The 24,965-nt window shown below is 44.2% G+C and overlaps 1 protein-coding gene across 2 annotated transcripts in view; it reads left to right on the top strand.

Moving 5' to 3' along the window:
* The window catches only part of nrp2a (neuropilin 2a), a 62,014-nt gene extending 48,916 nt beyond the window's left edge, over positions 1-13,098 (top strand). Inside the window, exons 14-18 of one of the 2 annotated variants that reach the window (XM_087836828.1) lie at positions 1,284-1,549; positions 3,284-3,380; positions 4,925-4,957; positions 9,914-9,964; positions 10,631-13,098. In XM_087836828.1, coding sequence (XP_087692954.1) covers positions 1,284-1,549; positions 3,284-3,380; positions 4,925-4,957; positions 9,914-9,964; positions 10,631-10,935 — 752 coding nt within the window. In that variant the 3' untranslated portion in view covers positions 10,936-13,098. Of the gene's footprint in view, positions 1-1,283; positions 1,550-3,283; positions 3,381-4,924; positions 4,958-6,892; positions 9,650-9,913; positions 9,965-10,630 lie in introns of those variants that run through there. The other variant, XM_087836829.1, reaches the window with a different exon arrangement.
* Positions 13,099-24,965: the final 11,867 nt, after the last annotated feature.

Consider the following 24,965-nt stretch of genomic DNA (forward strand, 5'->3'; position numbering starts at 1 on the left):
TAGGAAGAAGATTTATCCCCCCCAGATACTTCCAGTGTGATCTGCTGGACACACGGAGCAAAAAAAGGCTCACTCACTTAGTCACTCAGCAAACCTGAGTGCGGTGGCAGTGGATGCTACTTGCTACTGCAAACTGGACAGAAATAACTGTATGCTTTCTTACTTGTGGTAGTTTTTCTCTCGCCTATAAAACAGAAAGGCGCTTAATTGCCGGAACACATATACACACAGGCACCAACACACACAGACACACACAGTTGTTCTTGATAAAGCAGGTGATTTAATCTGCAGATTGTTGATATTGGACTCTTTCCCACCGGGCCCACTTAAGAAATTCCTCAGCAGACACCTCACCGAGCCGCTCTCTCACACGTACGCGGGCATGCACAATGCAATCTGTGCTTCTCGTTCGCACAGGCAGTCACTCATACATGCGGTCTCTCACAATGGAATTCGTGTCGCTTTCCAATTTGCAAACTAAACATCCTCTGGTGTAAACAAGTGGAGGGGGATGCATTTCTGTTGGACTTTTCCGTTGGTTAAGTCATTTACCTGAAAGGGAACGAAGAAAAAAACGCCCCGAGGGTCTTGGCTGGAGTTCTGCTAGCACTCGGTGTATGAACGACGCTCTCAGTGGACCTATTCTTCTCTGTGTTTATATTTGTCACATCCCTATTGTTTGGTATGACTATTGTGCTGTGGTGATCCCATTCCTGTTAGCAACTGGTGATTAGTGTCTCTGTTTTTTTTTTTTTTTGAACAGTCATGCTGGAAATGTCTAACCGTGTGAAAAGCCATTATGCACATGTGTGCATGTCTATATATGTGTCTAAGTCATGATTAACGACGATAATTCTCTCACTGTACACGATTCCTTTGTGTACGCGCTCCGTGTTTGCCGCACAGACTAACTGCAGCAGCATCCATTTACAGTGAATATCAAAAGTCTACACAACCATTCATTTTCTCATTTTTTTATTGCCTCGAGGCCTGAATGAAAATCCATTAAATCAGACTTCTGTTTATTTATTTTTTTCATTTTCATTTGACTGCAGTAACCAGCGAACTCAAGGTTAAAACAAAACCCTGCTCACTTTCCGTAATGTGGAGAGAATGCAGAAAGGGCTCAGTTTCACATTTTTGTCAACAATTTTTATTTTTGTTCCTGATAGTATCAGATTTGGGATAAATGCAACACGTCTATTCACAGAACAGGAATGTGCATGTGGCAACTTTTATATCATTCATGTTCTTATCTTTTCTCATATCTCTTTCCCTTCCAGAGCTCAACAGCTATCTGTACATAGACGCAAGCCTAAAGACTGAGCAGCAGCGAGCTCGGCTCTTGAGCCCCGTGTTGACCGCCGACACTGGGCCCCTGTGTCTAGTCTTCTCTTACCAGATATCGGGGGAGGCCCAGGGCCACCTCAGGGTCCTGGTGCAGGACGCCCACTTTGAAGAGACGGTCCTGTGGACACTAACAGACGATCAGGGCCCCGTCTGGAAGGAGGGTCGGACCATACTACCTCGATCTCCTAAAAGCGTCCAGGTAGTGGTTAAACTCATAAAATAAATACTTAAAAAGAAGGCAAATGGGAGATGAAAGAATCAAGCTTCTTACCAGTATTATTGAGTTATATACGAATCAGGCTTTGTAATCTTGAGTTAGACATTTTTATTACATGCTACCCAGAAAGGGAAAACATTTCTGTTGTAGTTTTATTAGAGTAGGCTGTTCAATCTTAAATACCCCCAAAGCTACATTATATGCGCTCACCACCACCTAAATGTCAAAATCTATTAACTTGAACTTAATTTAAACTTTCAGGCATGCTCTTAGCTATTTCATTCAGCCATGTTAAGACTTCAGCTTCAGCTGTTTACCCAAGATTTTTAGCTTAAGTGTTCAAACATTTATCCACGACTTTTATCTGCTACTCTAGTTACAGTTCCCCATCATGCTTAATCATCATGTTTAGCTAACAGTAACTTTGCTAGCTATTTCAGCTCTATTGCCAGTGTTTTAGCTCAGCGGTCCCCAACCCCCGAGCCCCGGACCGGTACCGGTCCGTGAGAGTTGAGGCTCAGGTGTGAAATGTATGGTTTTCAGGGTTTTTATCGGTTTTCAGCGTTATTTTGTTATCGTTTTTATTGTTAACTCGGTTTTCCTGGGTCTTTTCACGTGTGTTATGAATAAATCTTCTTTTTTTCAATATCGGTACTAGTTTTATTTTGTTGTAGTTATCCGTGACACCTTAAAGGCCGGTCCGTGAAAATAATGTCGGGCATAAACCGGTCCGTGGCGCAAAAAAGGTTGGGAACCGCTGTTTTAGCTAACAAGTTTTAGCTAACGTTTTCACAAACCGTTTCAACAGATTAGCCATAACTTAGACAACAATTTCTACTGTACTTAATATTTTTAGCTAGCATACAATTTAAAAAATATTTTTTCGACCATTTCTTTTGGTGGTAGGTTTTTTTGTACTGCTTAGCTGCTAATTGTTGTTTAACTGTTAAGAGTTTTTCCTAAATCTGCTAAAGTTTACTTACTTGGGTGCTGACTTAGCTTACCAGGTTTAGCATGTGGCCCATGTGCTCTAAAGCTATTCCAGAGTTTTAAGTCTGTCTTGAGGACGGTTCAGTTCCCAGTATACCCGGCCTGTTGGCCACATCATGCATTGCTATTACTTTTTATCACACAGCTGCTTCCATTCATGCTCAGCATGGTAGCCGCTGCAGTATTGTTTTCAGCTACAGGTGTACACGCCAGTAGCACAACACTCCAAGTATAAAAGGGCCATGACTGTGTGTCTTCCCCTTGCTTCTTGTAGTTCAGCTGCCCATGTGACGCTTCTTCTAAAGCTAAAGTACGCACTTGTACTTGTAGCAGAGCATATGACAGTATCAGTTTTAAGCTCTGTGTCACTTTAGGCCACATTTGAAATAAAGTACGTTGTAGTGTCCCTCTGGCTGTGGGACTGTTTGGAAGTTGGCTGTGCATTTGTCAGAGACATCACAAGCAGTTAATGTTCTCATAAAAAAGTAAGTGGGAGATGGTTGCAGAGCAGGGGAGGATGATTGCAAGTGTTGAGTGCAACTTTGAAATCGCAGGCACCGTATTAAGTTTTTATCCTATTTCTCCTCCTCCTGCTGCTGTCCCCATTTTCAATGTGCCTCCACTCCCCATCCTGTCATCCGTCTTCCTCTTCCTCTCACTTCTTTTTCCTTCAACTTTTCCCTCCTCCTCTTCCTCTTCATCCTTCCTTTTTGTCGGCTATGGTAGGTTGTGATGGAGGGTTACTTTGTGCACGGCACCAGAGGGCACATCTGGATAGACAACATCCACATCAGCTCGAGCACCCCACTGACGGAGTGTACACGTAAGTCGCACACATGCTTTCTTTCTTTATTTTTGCTTCTTCTTCCCAAAAATCTTTAAATATAAACACACTCATGACACATTATCTCACCCTCCCATCAGTCTACTGCTCCCTACTACCGCCTCGACTTTCAGTCGTAAGGTCCTTGAGCAGTGACGTGAAGTGAGAAACACCAGCACCACCACACACCAATCCTTCACTCGCCCTCCCATCCCAGTTTCAGAGACAGCCTCTCCTCCAAAGAGCCCACCGAACACAGAGATGAAAGCAGGAAGAAGAGGGAGGGACAGCGTTTACTCCTCCACGAAAAAAGAAAGAAAGAAAAGAAACGAAGAATAGGAAAACTAGGCCATAAACGCCCCGTGGGCCCCGGCGATGCTAATCTATGTTTCATTAGATTTCTCTTCTCTTTCTCCCTCTATCTCTCCTGCGCTCCCTCCTCTGTCGTATTTGTAAACAGAGATTTTCCCGAGCCATCAAAGGGAATTACTAGACAGGCTGTTTCCCAAGCAAGTTTCTGGGTGCCTCGCACAAGCCGAGCTCCAGTGTAGCCTCCCTAATCTAGCCTGAGCAGGGGCTTCGGAGAGGGTGTTAAACAGATCAGAGACCAAGCCGGCGGTTCGGAGCCAAAAACCTGCCGTCATCACTTCTGACTGACGTCCAGTGTGCTTTGGAGCCGGACCACAGTGGGAACATGGCAGCGGGGGTGGGGTGGCAGAGTGTAACAGAGGGAAAGTGTGTGTGTCTATGTGTATGGCCAGTGTTTTTCTGTGTGTTTGTGTTGAGTCATTTTTATATGTCTGCTTGTGTCATGCGAGTCCTGAGAGAGTCTAAGCAGCACAGCAGCTTGGAAGGCAAAGATGATAGCCCAGCCCCCCTCCTGCTTCCCTGCTGCTGTGTTTCCTCCTTCCTCCCTTCCCTCTCCTCCTTTGCCACTCCCAGAGCATGCTGGGATGTTGCTTATCACCAAACACAGTTGAGTTTTTCACAGTACGTTGGCGTTCCCGCCAAAAGGCGCCAGTTCCCAAGTCGGACCCCCTGCTCCTTTACTCCCATTCTCTCTTTCTCAACCCCCACCCCCAGTCACACACACACACCATGTACCACACACTGAGACACACACATCATTTCTCTGTGTTTGCATTCCAGGCAATCAAAGTGAAGGTTCTGCTCTGTGCATTCACAGCCCGCTCCAGTTTTACTGGACGCTGCAGATAAACAACTTGAAATGTATAAACTTTGCAAATGCAGACGCACACATACGCCCGTAGCCTATACACTATACACTCCCGTCTCAAATTCCTGGCAACCACAACTCTGTTTGAAACAGCGTTCTAGCAGAGAATGCCTGTAAATGCCATAATTCATGTGTGTTATCTGAGGAATTAACTTAAAATTTCCTCAGGAGGAGTTTGATAGTCTTGTGACATTTGCGTGACATTTGGCTGACTTTTTCGCTTATATTTAAAGTTATCTAACAGCTGTCTCGCTCTCTCCCCCCCCCTCTCTGCTCCTGTCTCCCGCCCGCCTCTCTATCCTCACAGAACCCTTCGCGGCTTTTCCTCCCGAAAATCCAGGTGAGTCTGATTTTGGTGTGAAGTCACTTCTCCTGTGGTCTTGCTTCCTGCCCGTCGGTATGCACTAGCCTGGGTTTCTTTTTTTGCTTGGTCTGAACCACTAAAAGAAAAACCAATTAGTCTAAATCACTCTTTTACACTGACAGCACAGAAGCCGAGTCCGCCACAGCTTTGTGATTCCAGACTTTTTAAAGCTGATTCGCCACGTCACCGGCAGTCTCAAAATGAGTACTAATGGCAAATATTCACCAAACACCAAATTAATTTTGATCAAATTTTAGTGAAGTTACAGGATAGATCGCTTCAGTAGCTTGTTGTTTTACCTTGTCAGTTTTAGCAGAAACACAGGATTGGTCTCAAAAGGAAAGACTGTACGTGCGAAGGAAGCCGAATCAGGCACGCCATAAGGAGTCATATTTGAAAAGGGCTACATATTCTCTGTTCTAGGCTTCCTGACACAGCCTGAAGGGTTTTAAATAACTGTCTGCCTCATGAAAAATATTTAGAGCATCCTAGGAGACCCTATGAGATTGATGTTAGTGTTTTGGCATCTCATAATGTCTTCCAATAAGATAAGAGCTAGGAGGCTTCAGTGCGAATGTGATGTGTGTGCATTTCTTCGGCTTTTCTACTCCTCTGACTTCACACACGCGCACACATATAGCACACGGTGTCTAACCCTTGACAAACACACACATTAATATCATCACACACACACCAGCGTCCCCAGTGGAAAGCAATCAGATAGAGTGACTGAGCAGCATCGAGCATGGGTGTCTCTGTCTCCTCTCCCTAAGTCAGCTCTGCCTAATGAGTGTGTGCAGTGTGAAGTAGCAGGAGCACGCACCATTTCCCCCTGTAATTATGTGACACGGTCCAAAAATCAGGATGTATTCAGCCCCGCTTCATTTTCCCCTTAGTTCAGTGTGACATCCTACATACAGCTTCTCCACATCAGCTTTGGAAAGAGCATGTGGGCTTCTTCTTCTTCTTTTTTTTAAGTTTTTCCACTCTGTCTACAAGGGTTTATTTTAGTAGACTTGGATAGAGGAGTAGAGGCCTCTTGGAAGCCGGTTAGCTGGTTCTTACCAAAAATTTGAGAATTGGGAGGGGGAGGGGGAACTCAATCCAGGAGCAGCAGAAGAGTAGAGGATCTGTGGAGATGGTCTCCGAGGAGACAGCTCTTTGGCTTGAGAAGGAGAGGACTGGCCAGGATGCTGATGCATGACAGACAAAAAGCACACAAAAAAGGAAAATGAAAAACCAAGAACAGAGAACAGGATAAATTATGTACTCAAAACAAAATCTGACAACTCGAGCCAGCTAAATAACAAATCCCGGTCCAATATGAGCTCAGAGAGTGAGAGAGAGAGTGCGAGCTCTGGAACGCTGGATACCCGTGTGATGTTCCCGCTGATCCTTGCATGGTTCTGAGATGATATCAAGGAGCTGTTTGTGACTTCCTGTGCCAGTGTGAAACAGGAAGAGGAAGCTCCTTAAGTCAATGTGTGTGAGTGCTTTTATGACTAATTATTTTGGCTTTCGTTTCACACCAAGAAATCTCACTGGAGCTTTGTTTAAAAAAAATAAAGAAAGAAATAAAAGAAATAAATCGCTTGCATTGCACTTGATTGGATCCAACTATTGGAGCGATTTCAAACCAAATCTCTTGACGATCTTGGTGTGAAAACTTGTCCTCCAATTGCAACCCAAGCTACGTGACAGAGATGGATGCATTTCTTTCTTTCTTTTCTGGCCTTGGAGATGTCTTTCTTTCTTTCCTTTTGCAACTGGCATGCTTGTGCATGCTCACACGAGGTGCACGCCTGCTGCTCGAACAGGGATAGAATCAGACGAATTCAGTGTTAAAAAGTGAAAAACAAGTGCCACTCCTCTCTTTTCCCGCTGGCCAATTATTCTGTATCTCTCCACCAGGGGGAGGCGTTCCTGTGCCTCCCTTGCCCATCCACTGGTATTACATTATGGCTGCCGGGGGTGCCCTCCTTCTCCTGGCAGCGGCCATCTTGGTCAGAGCCCTCTGTTGCTGTCGACAACACCTGGCCACCAAGAAGAGCCAACTGTCTGTGGCCTATCACAGCTCTTCGCAGTGCTTCCAGTACTCTAACTGGTCCTCCAGTATGGCCACCCCCGGGGTGGAGCCGGTCCTGACGGTGAGGTTGGACAGCCGGGACCGACACCGTACCCTCTGCTAAAAGCGAAGCGCTTATAAGCTGCACTGTATTCGTCAGAGGACGACGCCGACCGGCGATGGCAGTGAGAGTCGTGGCGCAGCAAGATCGACGAACCCTCACTTGCTTTAGTTTACAGCCCCCAGCGGCGATGATGACGACAAAGACATTGTCCTAAATTGCTGAGTGATATTTTTTTTTTTTTGGCAAAAGAAACACTGTGGCCTCTCTCTCTCTCACACATGCACGCTCTCTAATGGATGTAGCTTCGGTTGCTGTTTTTCCTTCTCTGTTCCATTAAGGAGTTTTGCTGTTGACATTTCACACTATGCTGCTCCTGATGAGAGAACTGAAGACTGAGTAAGTTATTTGTCTGAACAGCTTGATTCGGACCATTGAGTACCTTCTGGCTCCTCATAACCCCAACGGTCCTTCTGGAATGACCCCAACGTGGACACACACAAAGGCATGCGAGGGGGAAGAGGACGGGGAGGGGATTTTGAGCTGGTTCCGCTGCAAGGAGCCAGCCAGAGCTGCCAAACCACAAGGATAAAACAAGACCCCAGAGACACGAGGAACCTTGCAGTGCTGAGAGAGGGAGAGACGGGGGGAGGGAGGGGGGAGAAAACTGTGCTAGCTGTGGAAATGATCTGGCAAGGCCCAGAAAATGAAGCTCTTGGTATCGCTGTAATAACACAACCACAGGATAGTTGCAATATGAGTTGTGCCAATAGCGAGGGTGTTTGTAAAAGAACAGAAATGGGATGTGTGGAAGGGGGAGGGGGGGTCCATTGTCCTTTTCAACAAAGCATGTGCACATTTACAAAAAAAAAACTCACAAAAATACAAAACAAAGGAATGCAAATCCATCATACTTAAAAAGTCCTGCATCGCAAACGGAGATAACCAGCTCCGTTTGATTGAACGTCTCATCTTTCTCTCGATAAAGGCATCAGTCAGTGATGGATGCGGCCGTCTTCAGTGTTTCAGTGTTTCATCTTGATTCTCTTGTGTAATAAAGCACGTTGTTCCACTCCCATTCATGCTTCATACCACCCACTCCAGTTGTTCTCTGTGTCTTTGAGCCGCCCAGATGAAAGCCGTGCCTGAGCCGAGCCTTGTCGTGTTTTCCAGTGTGAATATGTGCTTGTTGTTCTTAGGGTTGTAAATAGACACATCTGTCTGCCATCGCCGCTTCGGTCCTTGATTTACGCTCCTACAAATCCCACAATGCCGCCGGACCAGCTGGAAGCCATAAGCGAAGTGTTTTTGCCATATGTGTTCATCCTTGAGAGGAATCCGAGATATTACAAAAACCAGGGCAGAGAGTTTCAGCCATTCAGGGTTGGGTTTTTTTTTTCTTCTTCTTTTTTCCCTTTTTAGTGCCATTATAGGCCGGTGACATAAAATAAGACACAGCTAATGCACTTCTCGCTAATATTTAACACATATGGGCTCTAAAAGCCCATTTTTATCGTGTAATTGTCACCGAGATAGACACACTGGCAGCAATTTCTCTCTCATCAGTTGGTACAGAGGTGATGAGATCTGACACGAGCTCAATTTAACACCCTGGATTGAATGAAATTGAGGTCTTCACTCTGTAGCTTAACGGGGCGTGCTTTCCCTGGTTTGTCACTGCTGCAAAAATCCATCACCTACAAGCCCGCAGCTCAGCAGAAATGCACCTCAATTTGTTGTCACAATTTAGAAGCTGCACTTTTTTCTGGCACACTTTGCCCATGTGCTTTTAAATCAACTTGAGGGGAGGAGGGACCGGACACCCTACTCGAGCCATCTCAACACCATTATGCTTCCAAGCCTCTAATAGTCGTAATTAGTTAATGGACAGATAGCATTTATTAGGTCTGCGGTAAGCACTTTTCCCTCCCATCAACCGCACCTCGATCGCCCAATCCCCTGCCAACTACCAGTTGCCCTGGAAACAGTATTAATAATGCCGGTGGCCATCAGAGACCAGCAGATCTAGACGTGTGCCTTGCCAAGCAGCTACTCCCACTCCTGACTGCTCGCCAAGAGCAAGCGAGCCCAAACACACACTCACACGTGCGGACACAAATGTGCACAAAGTTAAAAGAAAACCCATCTAAAGTAGAAGTACTCTCAGGCTATTGGGCTCGAATAAAGTGCTGGGAGGGAGGGCTCGCCACAATTCAGACACTCACATCCACGTCGATTTTCAGTTCACACCACCTGGCAGATCTGTTACTTTCACACAAAGCACTGTCACAAGCAACTGCTGACATTTTGTCTCCATTATTTTTCTCTTCTTTGATGATCTAATGCGCCGGTCGAACAGTAATGATGATTTCAGCAGCGATGATGACGGGAATTGTTAATGATTTGATGACATGTTTGCATTGTTATTCACACTGAATGAGCAGTCTTACACCATCGATATACCATGTGATGACTGTGTGTTTGACAGGAATGTATCTTAATGATCTTTATTATTAATAAAGTCATATTTTTCTATTTATAAGTGTGTGTATGAGTATGAGTGTGTAATATCCAAATTAGCAGCAAATATGAAGCAGTTAACGGTATGCAAAGGGTTGCTGTTATTTCTGGTGATTGTGTAAAAAGACACTGAACTGGAGTTAGACACTTGGCGAGCATTTAAAGGAAACCTTGTAGAGGCAAATGCCGAGGCATGTTTTCGTTTTTTTGTTGTAATTACAGCTAGAATTATGCGTAAATCGGATTGGTGTTTAAAGTCGGTGTGTCCTGTGCTTCTGTCTGATAGTTAAGGGACCCGGTGGCGATGGACGAATTTACGGTGGCCCGCTAGGTGGAGGTAAGACATGGAGCTCACACCAGTGCCTTCTAACTTTTATAAATTATAAAGAACATTTCTGTAAGTTATCTCCCTTGTGGCAGATGGCTATACCTGGTTCTGCTGGAGGTTTCTTCCTGTTAAAAGGGAGTTTTTCCTTCCCACTGTTGCCAAGTGCTTGCTCATAGGGGGTCGTCCAATTCTAGAGGTTTTCTCTGAATTTTTGTAGGGTCCACACCTTACAATATAACGTGCCTTGAGGCAACTGTTGTTGTGATATTAAATGGCACTACATAAATAAAAATTGAATTGAATTACCTTTGTTCGGACTTTAGTTTCTGTTTGTAAACGAGTCTTCTACTCACAACAATTCATGACTTTAGAGATGTTTGATACAATCTTTTTTCTTTAGTAAGTCAAAAACATCAGAAAAAAGGTCAGGTAGGGTCAGGAAGTCAAGTTTACCTGCACTCCTGACAGATCACCTGATCTCATTAACAACAGTTTACCTGTAATTGTAAAATCTCGTATTTAAGTTGATTTTTCCAAGCCACTTTGCAACCCACCTCCCCATGTCATGTATATCATCATTAACTGTAGCAATCTCTACAATAATTCAATAACGATAACAGGTTTATACAACCACTCCTTGCCTGTCATCATACTAACCTCCCGTTTTTGTCACAGGTTTACAGTTCCCAGAGAGGAACACGCCATCACCGTCATCCGAGCCTCCAGTCACGCGTGTCTCAGAAAAGGACAACTCGTGGCTGTACACCCTTGACCCCATACTGGTCACAATTATCGTCATGAGCTCTCTGGGCGTCCTGCTCGGAGCGGTGTGCGCCGGCCTCCTGCTGTACTGCACCTGCTCCTACAGCGGCCTGTCGTCCCGCTCCTCCACCACCCTGGAGAACTACAACTTCGAACTCTACGACGGCCTCAAGCACAAGGTCAAACTCAACCAACAGCGCTGCTGCACCGAGGCGTGAGAAAGAAAAGGCGATTCGAAAGGGAAAAGGAAGATGGAAAGAAAGAGAGGGATGACAGTCACGCTGTGAAAACCTCCCGCTATCTTCTTCATTTTGCTTCAGTTCACTTTATTCCTCAGCAGCGCAGATCCCAGGACGCACAGGCAACGAGAAAGCCACTTTCGAGCTCAAACGAGAACTCGTTTTCCTGTTTCGGAAAGCATTGCACAGTCCAGTATTGGTAGTTTTATGGCAAAATGAACCACTGAGTAAAAAACTGATGGACTGTTCCGTTCTGGGCCTAAAAAGTAAATATCTACACATATCAAGTACAGATTCTTGGTCCACCAACAGAGAAATGTTTATAGATGCATCATAGATTTGTATGAGGTCTAGTTTTGAAAGTGGATACTGTAAACTACACAAACAGCGAGGCAGACACATCGTGTTGGAAAGGTGGTAGGTTAGGAACGTGCTTAGAAAGCGTCTTTTTTTCTTTTGTTTTTTGGATCACGTGTGAACACAGTGGCCTAGAAGTTAGCTCCTTGGTGTGGACCGTTGGCTCCTTTGTTCTCTGCTACCTATCAGCCTCAGTTATCCTCTTAGTTCCTGACAGTCTGTGGTCTATTTAGTCACCGACGCCCCTCGAGTTTGTCTCACTGCTCAATCACTTTCTGTTTTAATGTTTTAGTTCTGGCCTGTTAGCCAGTCTGTGACGGCAGATATGTTTTTTTGTTGTTTTTTTTTAATGAAGCAAAGGAAGTGTGTGTGTGTGTGTGTGTGTGTGTGTGTGTGTGTGTGCGTGCGTGCGTGTGTGTGTGCGTGTGTGTGTGTGTGTGTGTGTGTGTGTTTGGGGAGGGGGGAGGGGGGCTTTTTAACACATTATTTTACTGGCAGAGACGTTCTTGTTAGATTTAGTTGTCGGAGACTGTTGTTGCCGGTTCCTGTCAAAGAGAAGGTCACGTTTACATTGCGGTTAATGGTAAAAGGTCAAGGAGCTTTGCTTTGTGCAACCTATGGATTGCTGGTAAGAGAAGAGAAAAGAGAAGGAAGGAAGGAAAGAGAGGCTATAAGAGACTATGACTGACAGCGCACTAAAAAAAAATCCCCTGCCTCTCCCTCGTAGGGGCGATGTTCTCTCTTTCACGAGTACAAAACAAAAAAAAAAAAAGCAAATGGGATCAAAAACAAATGCAGTCAGACACAGCTCTTCTCAATCGACTGACTGACTGTGTGCCCGGACACACAACAACGCCTTAAAAGCAAACTGTTGGTGGAAATGTTGAAAAAAGGAACGTTGAGGAGACATCGAGACCAGAGAGGAGGATCTCTCTCGCTCTCTTTTACACGTGGACCTCAAAAGCCATGATTTAAAGGACCTATCCCCTCTTTTTTCCCGCCACCCACCTCCCCCACCGACACACACCAACACCGGAACCCCCGACCCACCTCAACTTACTGGCTAGTTGTGGCCGATTTTGTGATTAATTTTTTTGTGCGTGTGTTAATTTTTACTGTTGCAGCATTTTTTTTTAAAACAGTTTAAAAAGGTCTTGTCGCACATGCTTGGATTGGACTTGTAAGCCATGAGAAGAAGGGAGTGAAGGCCTTTAAAATTCCCCGTCCACGGACACAAACATCCACGCACTTCCCTTGTATATACGGATGTATATACAGAACACAAATACGCGTCTTTCCTCTCTGAAAAACTCGAGAAACTTTGGACATGCGCGCGCACACCGAGAGTATGGCAGAATCTAGAAATTAAAGGGAACGATGGCTTCTCACACTTTCGCACTCAGCATCACATCCCATCCACCCTTACTCGCTGTCTCTTTCTCTCTCTCCTCTGAGGCCCACATCTCTGGACCCCCACTGACTCTTTTCAAAGTGCCTTGGAGCCTCGGGGATCCAGCTTGCCTTTGGAGCCAGTATCGGATACAGTAAGTTGAGACTGCCAGCGACAGTCACAGCGCCCCCTTTAGCCCGGGAGGACCAAATGAAACAAACACAGGAAGACAGGACCCCCTCGACAAACACACACACACAAACACATACACCCCTAACCCTTCGCACTGCTAGGACTGCTGTTGTTGTTGTTTTAAAGGGGTCTTTGTACAGAAATGCTCTTTTTATGATTGTTATTATAATTATTGTTATGATTATTTAATAAAGGATTTATACCATAACGAATAAACTGATGATGATTTCTTTAACTCTGACGCGTTTTTACATTTTTTTGTCGAAATCTTGGCATGAGCACCGGAATGCTCGTGGCCACAACTTGATGCTTCCTGTCCAATTACTTCCTGCAAACTCCCACTCAGACTTGGAGCCAAAACTTTCACTTTTAATTGCAAAAGTAGTACAGGCAAGGAGCAACACACACAAACTCGTGTTCTTGCTCTCTATTTCTGCCACACACAAACACACACACATAATACTGTGTTGTCAGCCTGCTACACTTGGCCTCTAATCTCCCCATGATGTCCCATTAGTCTGGACCTCTGGTGGCCCTCATTTAGGAGCTCCAACATCAAAGCTTTGAAGTGCCCGGCGTCTCAGCCACACGCGCGCGCACACACACACACACACACAGACTCATACAGTACACATGCAATTACTTTGTTTCTCTTTTATACAGCTTGCTGAGGCTCCCACACACGGTTCCATTTATCTACATAAGCTTTCTTCACCTAAATGCAAGCCCTGTTAGCAAACGCAGCGCAGAGTTTCCGATCCAGTGGGAGATATGTTTGACTTATCTAGGCCTCGTGGGTGCGCGTCGTAAGGGAGCCGAAGTGGTCCAAATTTTATACAAGGGGCGGGGCAAACTTGGATAAATGAAAATGCTGCTCCTGAAATGTGTTTTTCCCTCGTCCAAGCTCATTGCAGTCGCACCTTATTAATTACAGCCGTGCTTAATACAAGCTGGAGTTTTAAAAGAAATGCAGCCTGCAGCATGGGTAGGACATTATGAGCTGTGCTAAGCATAACGAAAGGTGTTGTTGCTGCATGGTGGCAATGGCAGCGGCTGTTAGGATGCTCCGGTCCGTGACATAGCGGGCCAATTACCATCTCTGAAAGAAAAAAAACTACAAAAAACAACCTCACAGACAATCCCCAGTCCGCTGGAGGAGTGCGATGCCATCTGCTCGCAGGTTTGATTGATCCCGGCAGAACAGTCACGACCACATCACACGAATGAATGCCGACAGGAAATTACCAAAGGAGCCAGATTGTCATTGTTCCGTGCTGCCTCTTGTTTTCACTACCAAATTATTCTTAATTTTTCCCCCTCTGAGTGTGTGTGTGTTACCCAAATGTTGTTCTTTTTTCTTTCTAAATTTTTATCAGCCTGTAACGGCACGCTGCAGGAGCCCTTTCCTTTAGCCGCCAGATCAGAGAGTTTTGTTGCCTCTGAAGCCCGAGCGGTCTTCAAAGGGAAAACGCTCTGGCGCCCTATAAGTGGATAGGCCAGATTGAGAGAAGGGAGCCTATTTGAGGGTCGCGCTACAGGAAGTGACTCGAACACACAGCTAATTAATCTGGGGGATTATGCAAGAAGGGTGGAACAGAGAAGGCAGAGTATTAGTCACCACAGTCGGGGAGGAAACTTTCTTTGGTCTTCTAACTTAATTATTGTTCTCTTTACGTTGCCTGATAAAAGATTCTCATGATGGCCCAACTTTACGAGGCCTGTTTAAATGAGCTTTTTGGGGTCTTAAATGCGGTTAATCCTATTAAACAGCTTTCGATTTACTCATCCAGGATATTAAGAGAACAGAATGTACCTCACCACAAGTAATTCACACATCAAAAAAACACACAACTCCTTCAGTGAGTGTCTGAAGAAGAACACCTGGAGACTAGACAGCATATCTCCTTCAACTGCATCCAAAGAGCTGTCACAAACTGCAGCAGCAATGCACAGACACAAACGCACAAACGTACACGAGTTAAAATTGACAACCTGCTTACATGTTTAGCTGCACTCGAACCACTACCACATGCTTAAATCCCAGTGGTCTTTCTGGGAGGGGGGCCCAGATAAATCTTCTCGAGCCTGCCAAGCAATTCAAAGCACCTATATGGGTCATTGCGGGGAGGGTGGATGAAGGCTGGGGGGGGGTTCGGTGGCAGTGTGCCTGCCAGTGATGCCAGACCCAGTGACAACAAATACCAAAGTCTTGTACAAACAGCAGGCAAACCATCATTTTCCTTCCTCTGTGACATTATCATCTGCCCGCCTCCAGAGGATGCTGCTTCCGAAAACAAATACGTGGAGGAAATGATTGGGGTGGAAAAGGCTCCTTTCAGAGGTCCAAACTAGGCCAGCAGTCCTGTCATTGTGAGGCAGAAAGGAGGAAATTAACTTGATAAAAAAAAAAGATATCGAGTGTCATTTGAAGCAATTTTGAGGCCTCTTGACAAGGGAACGCATCACTGATGGTCTGGTTTTAGGTTTTGTTTTCGCTTGTATGTTCCTCCCACTAGACTAAAGCTAATGCCTCGAGCCGCCTTTGCTCAGCAGCAACATTTCGGTTCAGATTTGATTTCCCAGAAGGATCACAGCTCTGCTATAGCCCCCATCATCAGATTTGAGCCACTCGCATTGTATCGCGCTATTAAGACACTCAGGCATTTCCACATAACTGAACTTTTGTTGTGGACTCGCAACATGACCAGCGGTCCTGTGTGGCAGGCCACCTGTTCTCTCCACTTGAGGCTGGTGTGTTTACAGTCACAGTTGCCCTATATAGCCCGGGAAACTTGTTATCGGGCATGGTGGGAGGCCGCTCGCAGTCAGCCCTAACCATCTGTCTGGAGTGTTGTTGGTTGAGCTTGATGGAAGGTGTTGCACTTCAAGTGCTTGACATCAGATGCCAGTGGGATTATTCCTTGAGGAGAAATGTTATTTGCTGTTTTAACCACTGGTTTCTTTGATCAAATCCTTAAAACAAGCAGAAAGTTCCAGGGCTGAAAAATAAGACTCGCAAATGGCCACATGAGGGTGACTCCAAAGGCAAGTTGATGCCCCATGGACTCTAATGTTACCATAACCAGCTTTACACATAAAATACACGTTTACTGATTGGTACATAAAATACTTTGATCTCTATTCCTGATGTTCCTCTTCATAACAGCTGTAGAGAGAGTATTAACCCTTACAGTTTTACATTATTAGCTCTTTGAGTGAGGTAGGCTACTTTGGTCACTTAGACCAAAAACCGTAACCTAGGTTTCACCTATGAACTGTAAATAAAAGATGGACCCCACACATTGATTGTGTGGATTTTGTATTAAGAAGCCTCAAAGTTGGTGTTAGCTAGCTACTTGATAACTTAGCACTGCATCCTTCTTATAATAACCAGATGGTCACAGCAGATAGCTGCCCCCCCTCCCTGCCCCTAGTTCTGCTGGAGGTTTCTTCCTGTTAAAAGGGAGTTTTTCCTTCCCACTGTCCCCAAGTGGGTGCTCACAGGAGATCGTGTGATTGTGGCCTTTGAGGTGACTGTTCCTGTGATTTGGTGCTATATAAATAAATTTTAATTAAATTGGACTGAATTTAAATGTGGTCACTTCTGTGTCCAAAATAACAAGTTGGCACCAGCTGTAAAAGTGGAGGCTACAAAACGAAGAGTTCAGAAATACCTCCATCTCTTATATACAGTGTATGGAAGATGCTTGGCCCAGTTTATTAAATGAAATCAGTGGAACTTTGAGTCTGTAGACCTATTGTCTGGCTCAAATAGATTTAAATGAGTAAGTTCACTTTGCCCAAGGAGATCTTTGATATGATTGATATTATGTTGAATTAGATAAAAGTTCTATTTTTGTATTGGGGTCGGCCTTACTATCAATTCAGACCCCAGAGGTCTGGCAAATTTTCTATCAATTATAGCAACCAATAACTTATTTTAGTTGGTTGGTCCAACCAAAATGACTTTTAAATAGAAGAGTGATCAACATTGATACTTGAAAACTGCAGGATGATGATGATGGTTTAAGTTTTAACTTAGCTCTTAAAACAATTCAATTAAGTTCTGTGAAACCTTAATCGCTGTGAACTCTTGAACCCAAGAGGGGAAAAAAACAGCTAAAATGTATCTGTCAGTCACAAAATAAGTAAAGGAAAGCAGTTAGCGGAGCAATCATCCCTGACAGGCTGTCAGGATTTGAGTGGGTTTTTTTTCTTCCTTTGGATAATCTTAAAAGCATCTGTAATAATCTGTTCGATGCTGGCACCGTAGACTGTTTCTTCACTCTGTATCTGTCAAATGATTTCAACAAAGCTGAGCAGTTAAGACTGTAATTATTTGAACAAGCGTGTCAATAATAGAACTGAAAAAAACAAAGTTGTATTTCATGAGAAGTGGTAATCAATTAACAGTGACAAAGGCATGACGCTTTAAAGAATGCAGCTGGAACGGATTTCAGGGGAAAAAGGCAAATAAACAGCTGTGCTCATCACGATTCGCGCTCGCTGTCGTTAAAAGGGGGAAAAAAGAAGAAAGAAAATAAAGAAATAAAGAAAACGGAGAGCTCAGAGTGTCTGAGCCTGTTGAGTGTGTTTGGTGCGGGGTGCTGGTATCCCAGTTTAGGCTTTCTAGAGTAATTGAAATAGCCTTCTCATAACTTTCCTTTCAAATCAGGGCTTTTTCATTGAGCCAATAATCAAGTTCAATTGCACTTTGAGACCATTCTGTTCCAAAATAATTGACGATTTTACCCGTCGAAAAAACAACCGCCCAAGTCTCCTCGGCTCTGCACTTAAATCTCCTCATCTGAATCAAATTAGTAAGTAACGTGTGTTTACCAAGCAGCTGTGTCGGGAACACCCACCACACTTCTCCTTTGATGACGATGGTGTGATGTGGGCAGATATGCAGTAAATAAAAAGGTAAAATGTAAAAGCAAGTTTTGTTTCTGTTTTAATTCTTATTATATTATCCCTCTGTTCAGCACTTTGGCCGACACTTGATGTCTTTTAAATGTGCTATATAAATAAAGATGACTTGACTTGACTTGACTAAATGCTCCCGTTTGGTATTTGCGATAAAATATTTGAAATATTTAAAACTTCCATATTTACTATAAATCTCCCAGGGGCCACATCCTACTAACATAGCCATATATAGATAATATGATCACCTCTCAGCCCCTCATATTTTACTGCGTAGTTTAAAATAATCATTAGCAAATGTAATCATAACCATAACAACGTGTCATTATCACTGTTTATAGTATCACGGTGTGCTGCATGTGGTTTGTCCAAATGGTCCCATACACCAGCAAAAGCTCATGCTTGACTGCTGGGGGCGGGGCTAATATTTGTCAAATGCCTTACTGTGTGTTTCATATGTTTCATATGTTTAACAAAAAGAAGCATGCAGCCACTTTATTAGGCGCGCCTTGCTGGTCGTGGTTGGAGCTTTTTTTCCCATCAGAACCAAAATTATGTGTTGCATAGATTCAACAAGGAGGAAACTTGTCATGAACTGGCTGTGTGGAGGCAGATGAGGACCCAAACGCAAAACTCACAGAGACAGGAACTGAACTCAAAATCACTGCTTTATTGCAGGCCTCACAAAGAAACAGAACTAAACTGGGAATGCTAACAGAAGACCGAGGGAACACAGAAAGACACACAGGTTCAGGGAGGAGACATTGACGACGCGACACTGAACTGAGGGAGACATGCACATAAATACACAGAGGGTTAACGAGGGAAGTGGGAGCACACGGGGAACACAACTGACACAGATAATCGTAACGAGACAGGGCAGGAGTGAACACAACATGACGCATACTGACGAGAGACTGTCAAAGTAAAACAGGAAGTACACAGAGGTTCAGACAGGAGGAGAGAGAGCACAGACATAACGGGCTGGGGAAAACATGGAATAAAACACAAGGAGGGGAAACAAGGGTTCACAGATACACAGAGGGGCACACAAGGGGTAATCAAATAAGGAACATCTTTAACAGAACCTAGGAACCACGGCATAAGGAACAAAATACAAAAATACAAGAAAACTAAGAATGCTGGGCCAACATGGCCCAGGACCATGACAAAACTTTCCTCAGAGATTGATCCATATTTACATGACAGCATCACACAGTTGCTGCAGATTACTCGGCTGAATATCCATCATGTGAATTTCCCGTTCCGACACATCCATAAGGAGTTCTGTTAGTTTGAGAACTGGTCACTGTGGACATGTGATGTTAAGGAAACCAGTTCGAGGGGATTTTAGGTTTTTGAAATGGGGTGTTGTTCTGTTGAAGCAGCCATCAGAATGTGGGTGCTCTGTGGTCATAAAGGGATGAACATGCTCAGCAACAATGTGGTAAGCTGCCACATTTAAACAATGCTCAGTTGGTACTAAGGGGGCCAATGCATGCCAAGAATGTATCCTCCACCCCGTTACATCACCAGCAGCAGTCTGAACCATTGATACAAAGCAGGATGCATGCATTCATGTTGTTTACAGCAAATTCAGGTCCTACTATCAGAATGTTGCACAGAAATCAAAACCTCAAGCACTAGTTTCCTGATCTTAGCTGACAGGAGCGGCACTCGCTGTGGTCTTCTGTTGCTGTTGCCCATCTGCTTAAAGATTTGATGCACTGCGCATTTTCCGCATACCTTGGTTGTAACAGGTGGTTATTTGAGCTACTGTTACCTTTCAATCAGTTTGAAGCAGTCTGACCATTGATGTCAACTCTGCCCTCTGACATCAACACAGCAGTTTCTCCCAGAGAACTGCCGCTCACTGGCTATTTTCTCGTTGTCAGATGGTAAACTCTGGAGATGGTTGTGTGTGACAATCCTAGCAGATCAGTTTATTTTTCCTAAATTTAGGCTCATTCAAGATTCTATATTTGTGTAAAATCTTAACTTCAGTCAAACCAGCCACAAAAAGCAAAAAAACCCCAACCCAAATCTATCATAAGCTATGATTGTTAAGTTATGTAAACCTAATTATGCTCACATGCACCCAGTATATACACATTCAACTAACTTTAATATCTTCATTATGTTTTATTTGTCAGATGTTTGCCTTTCCACACTCAGTCCCCCTTCAGTGATAACTCCATGGCCACAGTCATGCTGTAAATAATATTCTTGGACATATAATAGATACATTTCTCTCAACAGGGAGAAAAAAGCAACAAAAACACTGACCTTACAACAACTATTCCCATCCTTCATCTTATCTATCCAATACACTGATTTCCATTATGGCATGAAATTGCAGCTGTCACTCAGCGACTGTTGTTTTCCTTTTTATACTCACTTCTTTACGATTTCATCATAGGCAGTGTAAGCTGTGAGGAAAAGCGATGTGGCAGAGAAAGATTATGTGCCAGCGAGGCCGGTGTCGATGTGAAGCCTCGAGAGGGAGAGCTCTCACTGTTTGGTTAATGTGGGATGGAGCTCTGTGCTCTGTGTATGCCCTCAATCCTCTGAGTGGGCTGCTGTTGATGGTATGGGTTATATTTTATGCCTTGTAGGAGGTGAGGAAAAAAGTGTGCGTGTGTTTGTGTGTATGCGTGTGTGTAGGACTGTAATGTGGTGACATCCGTCTCTCTGTGATAGCTCTGTACCATAGCGCTCTAGAAAAACTGCACCCGGGAGGAGAGCAGATTTACAGCCTCATTCAACTCTGCTGAGCTCCAGTTAAACATCATTCACTCCACCAAGCTTAGCTGTCCCCCTCTCTCTTTCTCTTTCTCCTATCTCCCCTCACAAACACCCTCCCTCATACCAGCACGCGCGTCGCACGGGCTCTCCCCGAATGATGCCACGGCGGCAGATCCACGGGAGAGATTTAGCTCGCTGCATTCCTCTCTGCATTGTTTTTCACCTGAATTATTACATCACGGAGCGAATCTCACATTTGCACCGGCTTCAAACCGCCACGCTCCCACACAAGCTTTCGTGCTCGCAAATATTCGTGCGGTGACTTCGAGAGGGAAGAGAAAAAGCAGAAAAAAACAGTTTACACAAATGGAACAATTGTTCTGCATGTAACCAAATAAAAAGGGAGGAAAGAGGCTGGCTTGATTTGCTTATCACTCCCCCTCATAGTGCAGTTTGGAGCCCTTTGAGACATAACAACCATCAGGCCACTGGGAGTATCAAGTCAAGTAAACACATTGTAGTAGAATAAGCAAGCTGCACAAAAAAAGGCCTTCCTCCCATGACCAAGGCCACACACAACGACCCAGCGCTGCAGTGTTCATATACACAGAGGAAAGAACAACAAATAGCGGGCAAATCCAAAACGCTGCAGAAATCAAATCAATATCCCCGCTTTATTTTTGATACAGTTTGGACTTGGCGTCATCATGGGATTATTTGTAACAGTAATAGCCCCTTAGAGGATGGGGACTGGGGAGCATGCACCACCTGCCTCCAATCCTAACCCACCTGGGGAAGGGATAACAACAAGAGTAGCTGGATGAGTGGGTGGGCGTGCACAGCTCCACCTGCACGCGTTGTGTTTAGTTTATGTTCTTTCGGTTTTTTTGCATGTACAGACCTGCTCGTTGGAGCTGTGGACGCGCACATGCACAGGTTTTAGTCCTCCAGGTGTCCTCCCACCCAGGCCGAGGCCTTTCTCCCGCACCTTCGGTTGTTATGGAAACAAGAGGGGGCGTGGGGCTGTGCGGGAACAGAATTTGCATGGGTGTTATATGTTAGCCCCAGAGAGCATGGTATGCTAAGCAGCACAAGTTCAGCAGGTCAAACTACAGTATCTCTCTCTCTCTCTCGCAGCACCTTGCCAAGAAGGAGAAGCACCTCTGCACTTGTGTGCTTCTGTATTGAGTGGATCACCTCCAACAGAAGCGAAAATACAAAAGCTTCTGCAAATTATGCGCATATAAATTTAGCTCTGAGCTGCTTTCACAGCCATTTATGTCCAAAATATATAGATTTTTTTAACTTGGTATTTTCAAGTGGGAGACAAAGTGTTGCACCGTCTTGTCTACTGCTGAGTCTTGAATCTGTTGAGAAACCCCAGCTACTCATGAATATTAAATTATATGTTCTGTGTGTAAATGTATGGTATAAGCATGTGTGCAGGTCTCTTTCTGCGTTATTATAGCTATGTGTGGTGCAAGAAAGCAACAGTTCTTCATCAGCGGGAAGATGCTTCAAGTATTCCCACGACCGCCAGCTGAATAAATAACCTGCCCCCACTCAACACCAGTGAGAGTCCTTGTCTTCAGATGCTCTGGATCCCGGCTCGCATCTATCCACCAGGCCCAGCACTCTCCACTCCTATAACCACACTACAACAGCTTAGAGGAGTGCAGCACTACCTGCATACAGTCAGCACATGCAGATACTGTGCAGACACACACACACACACACAAAGCTGTGATGGATGGCCTTCGCCTCACGGTAATGCACCAAAGCTTTATCCGCCACCCTCCAGCCCAGAGGAACGAGACGCTCTTTTAAAATTGACATTCTCCTCCCTGGCAGCGTCCCCAGCAAACCATGTGGAAGTCAACCTGACCGCGGAGCTACTCATGCAGCAAGGTGGTTCCCCTCTCTTCCTAATCTGTCTTGGGTGTGTGAGGGCTCAGAGAAGCACTTCCAGTTCATTAAATGCCTCTCACTTCATACTCCATTATTCAAAGTTGTTAAGAATGCATCACACTAAGTGTGCATTTATGTCTCATAGTGATGCATTGTACATGCTAGGAATACACTGCTGCCGCTTAGTGTAGTCTAGACCGCGGTCAGCTCCTCGACTAGATGGATGAGGTCCCGATGATACCGAGATTTCATTTTGATCATTTAGAGACAAAAAACCTCCACGAGGCTTGCATATTTCTGGTTCATGCGCCAAGTCACGCACATATAAAATTATAATAAATAAGATGTAATGTTAATGGAACACCTTGAAAACCCATCAGATGTCAATGAGAAAGAAATCATGCTGGAACAAAAAGATGTCACAGCGTTAGAAATGAAAATGATCATCCTACATCCCAAAAATCAAAGTAAAACAATTACTATTAAATTTTACTTGATAACTAAATCAAAACTAATGCACGAGGACAAAAACGATGGTTGACTGCACCGACACTTTTATTAGCAAATAAAAAAACAAAAACCATCATTTTTACGTCGTTATTGGATGTGTATATGATCTGTTTTAATAAGTTATTTATTTTCATATTGTGAAATAGCCTAAAAAACAGACTAAGCATTCTAACTTTGTGTTATTCAGTCAGTCCCATACATGAACATGGACACACACTTGATCTTGTTTTATCTCATGGTGTTTCTGTTTTTTTCTGTTTTTAACGTAGAGATTTGTGATGCTGTGTTTTCTAACCACAGTCCTGTGATGCTTCAAGTTCCTCTTGCCTGTACCTCAGTTAAACCGCGCTGCTGCTCGCCGCTGTCGTATTTTTGACCCACTGCTGAGCAGTTTTTAACAGTTTTTAACCAGAACTGTAAAATCCCGGAGTTTTTGTGCAGCCGGACTGAGGAACTGAGCTCATGGTTTTATTCCACCTACCAGATTGCTTTGGACACTGTGGCTCCGTTAAGAACCAGGCAGCCTAAAACTAAATCTGACCCCTGGCTGAAGGCTGTCAGACGCGAGTGCTGTCGAGCTGAGCGTGAAGGGAAACAAGCTACAAGTGTCATTCCAGATGCTAAAGGACTGTTGGCGTCAATATCAAAAAACTAAAAGATGCCAAAAGACAACACTTATCTGACAACCTGCATGTTTTATTTAAAACCATTAACTCTGTTCTTAGTGCACCACATACTGACTGCAGCCTCGTCTGCAGCCTGTAAACGTTTTTTTAAACACTTTTTTATTGAGAAGGTCTCCTCCACCAGGGCTCAAATCTCTTGGTAGCCCTACTGAGACCCCCAATGTGTATTTAGATACCTTGGCACAGTATGTTAAACCAGCTGTGACAAACCTGGAGGTCAAGGTAAACTCTGAACTGAAGCTTGACAGTCAGATTAAGGCAGTGGTAAAATCAAGCTTCTTTCAGCTCAGGCAGCTGATAAAATAAAGCCATTTATTTCACGGCAGCACTTTGAGACAGTTATCCACGCCTTTGTTAGCACTCGGCTGGATTACTTTAATGCACTTTATATAGGGATCAGTGCTTCATACATTACTCATTTACAGAGGGTGCAAAATGCTGCAGCTTGTGTTTTAACTGGCACTTGAAGGTTTGAGCACATCTTCCCTATTTTAGCTTCACTTCACTGACTGCCCATTTCTTTTGGCATTCATTTTAAAATTCTTTTATTTGCCTTTAAAGCTCTCCATGACCTAGCTGCATCTTAACTCTCTGAGCTGCCACAGTCTTATAAACCCACCCGCTGTCTCAGGTCAGCTGATCAGCTGTTCCTGAATGTTCCCAGGACTGAGCGTAAACTTAGAGGAGATCGTGCTTTTGCTGTAGCATCTCTGAAACTGTGAAACGATCTGCCTTTAGAGATTAGACAGGCTTCTTCTCTGCCTGTTCTTAAATCGCTGCTGAAAACTCATCTCTTCACCCTGACCTTTGAGAGATGTTGGTTTTTAGTTTGAGTTTTTTAGTTTATTTTATGCCGTTTTATCTTGTTTTTAAATATAGTGCTGTTTAAATTTATGTATTATGTGTTTTATTTTTTTACTGTTATGTTTTATTCTGTTGTTCTGAACTCATTTACTGTACAGCACTTTGGCCTTGTCCTGAGTATTTTAAAGTGCTTTCTCAATAAAGATGGATTGGACTGGAAGATAAACACTTTAGTTTGCATTACTGTGGTGAGTTCACAGTAAAGCACTGTGTTGGACTGGCGCACAGTGATTGTGGCGTTCATGGTCAGTGTTAGGTTACCTCAAGTACAGTGGGTTCATTTGCATTTAAGCTGATGATGCTTAGATTAAGTCATCAAATTTCACCTTTATATCAGCTGTATAAGACAATTCTCAGGATACTGTTAGTGTAGGAAATGGAAAGACAACCAAGATATCTGTGAAACGTCTGCTTACATCTTGAATTCAGCT

The sequence above is a fragment of the Neolamprologus brichardi genome, chromosome 23, assembly GCF_056152115.1.
Source record: "Neolamprologus brichardi isolate AB-2024 chromosome 23, ASM5615211v1, whole genome shotgun sequence".
NCBI classification, from domain to species: domain Eukaryota; kingdom Metazoa; phylum Chordata; class Actinopteri; order Cichliformes; family Cichlidae; genus Neolamprologus; species Neolamprologus brichardi.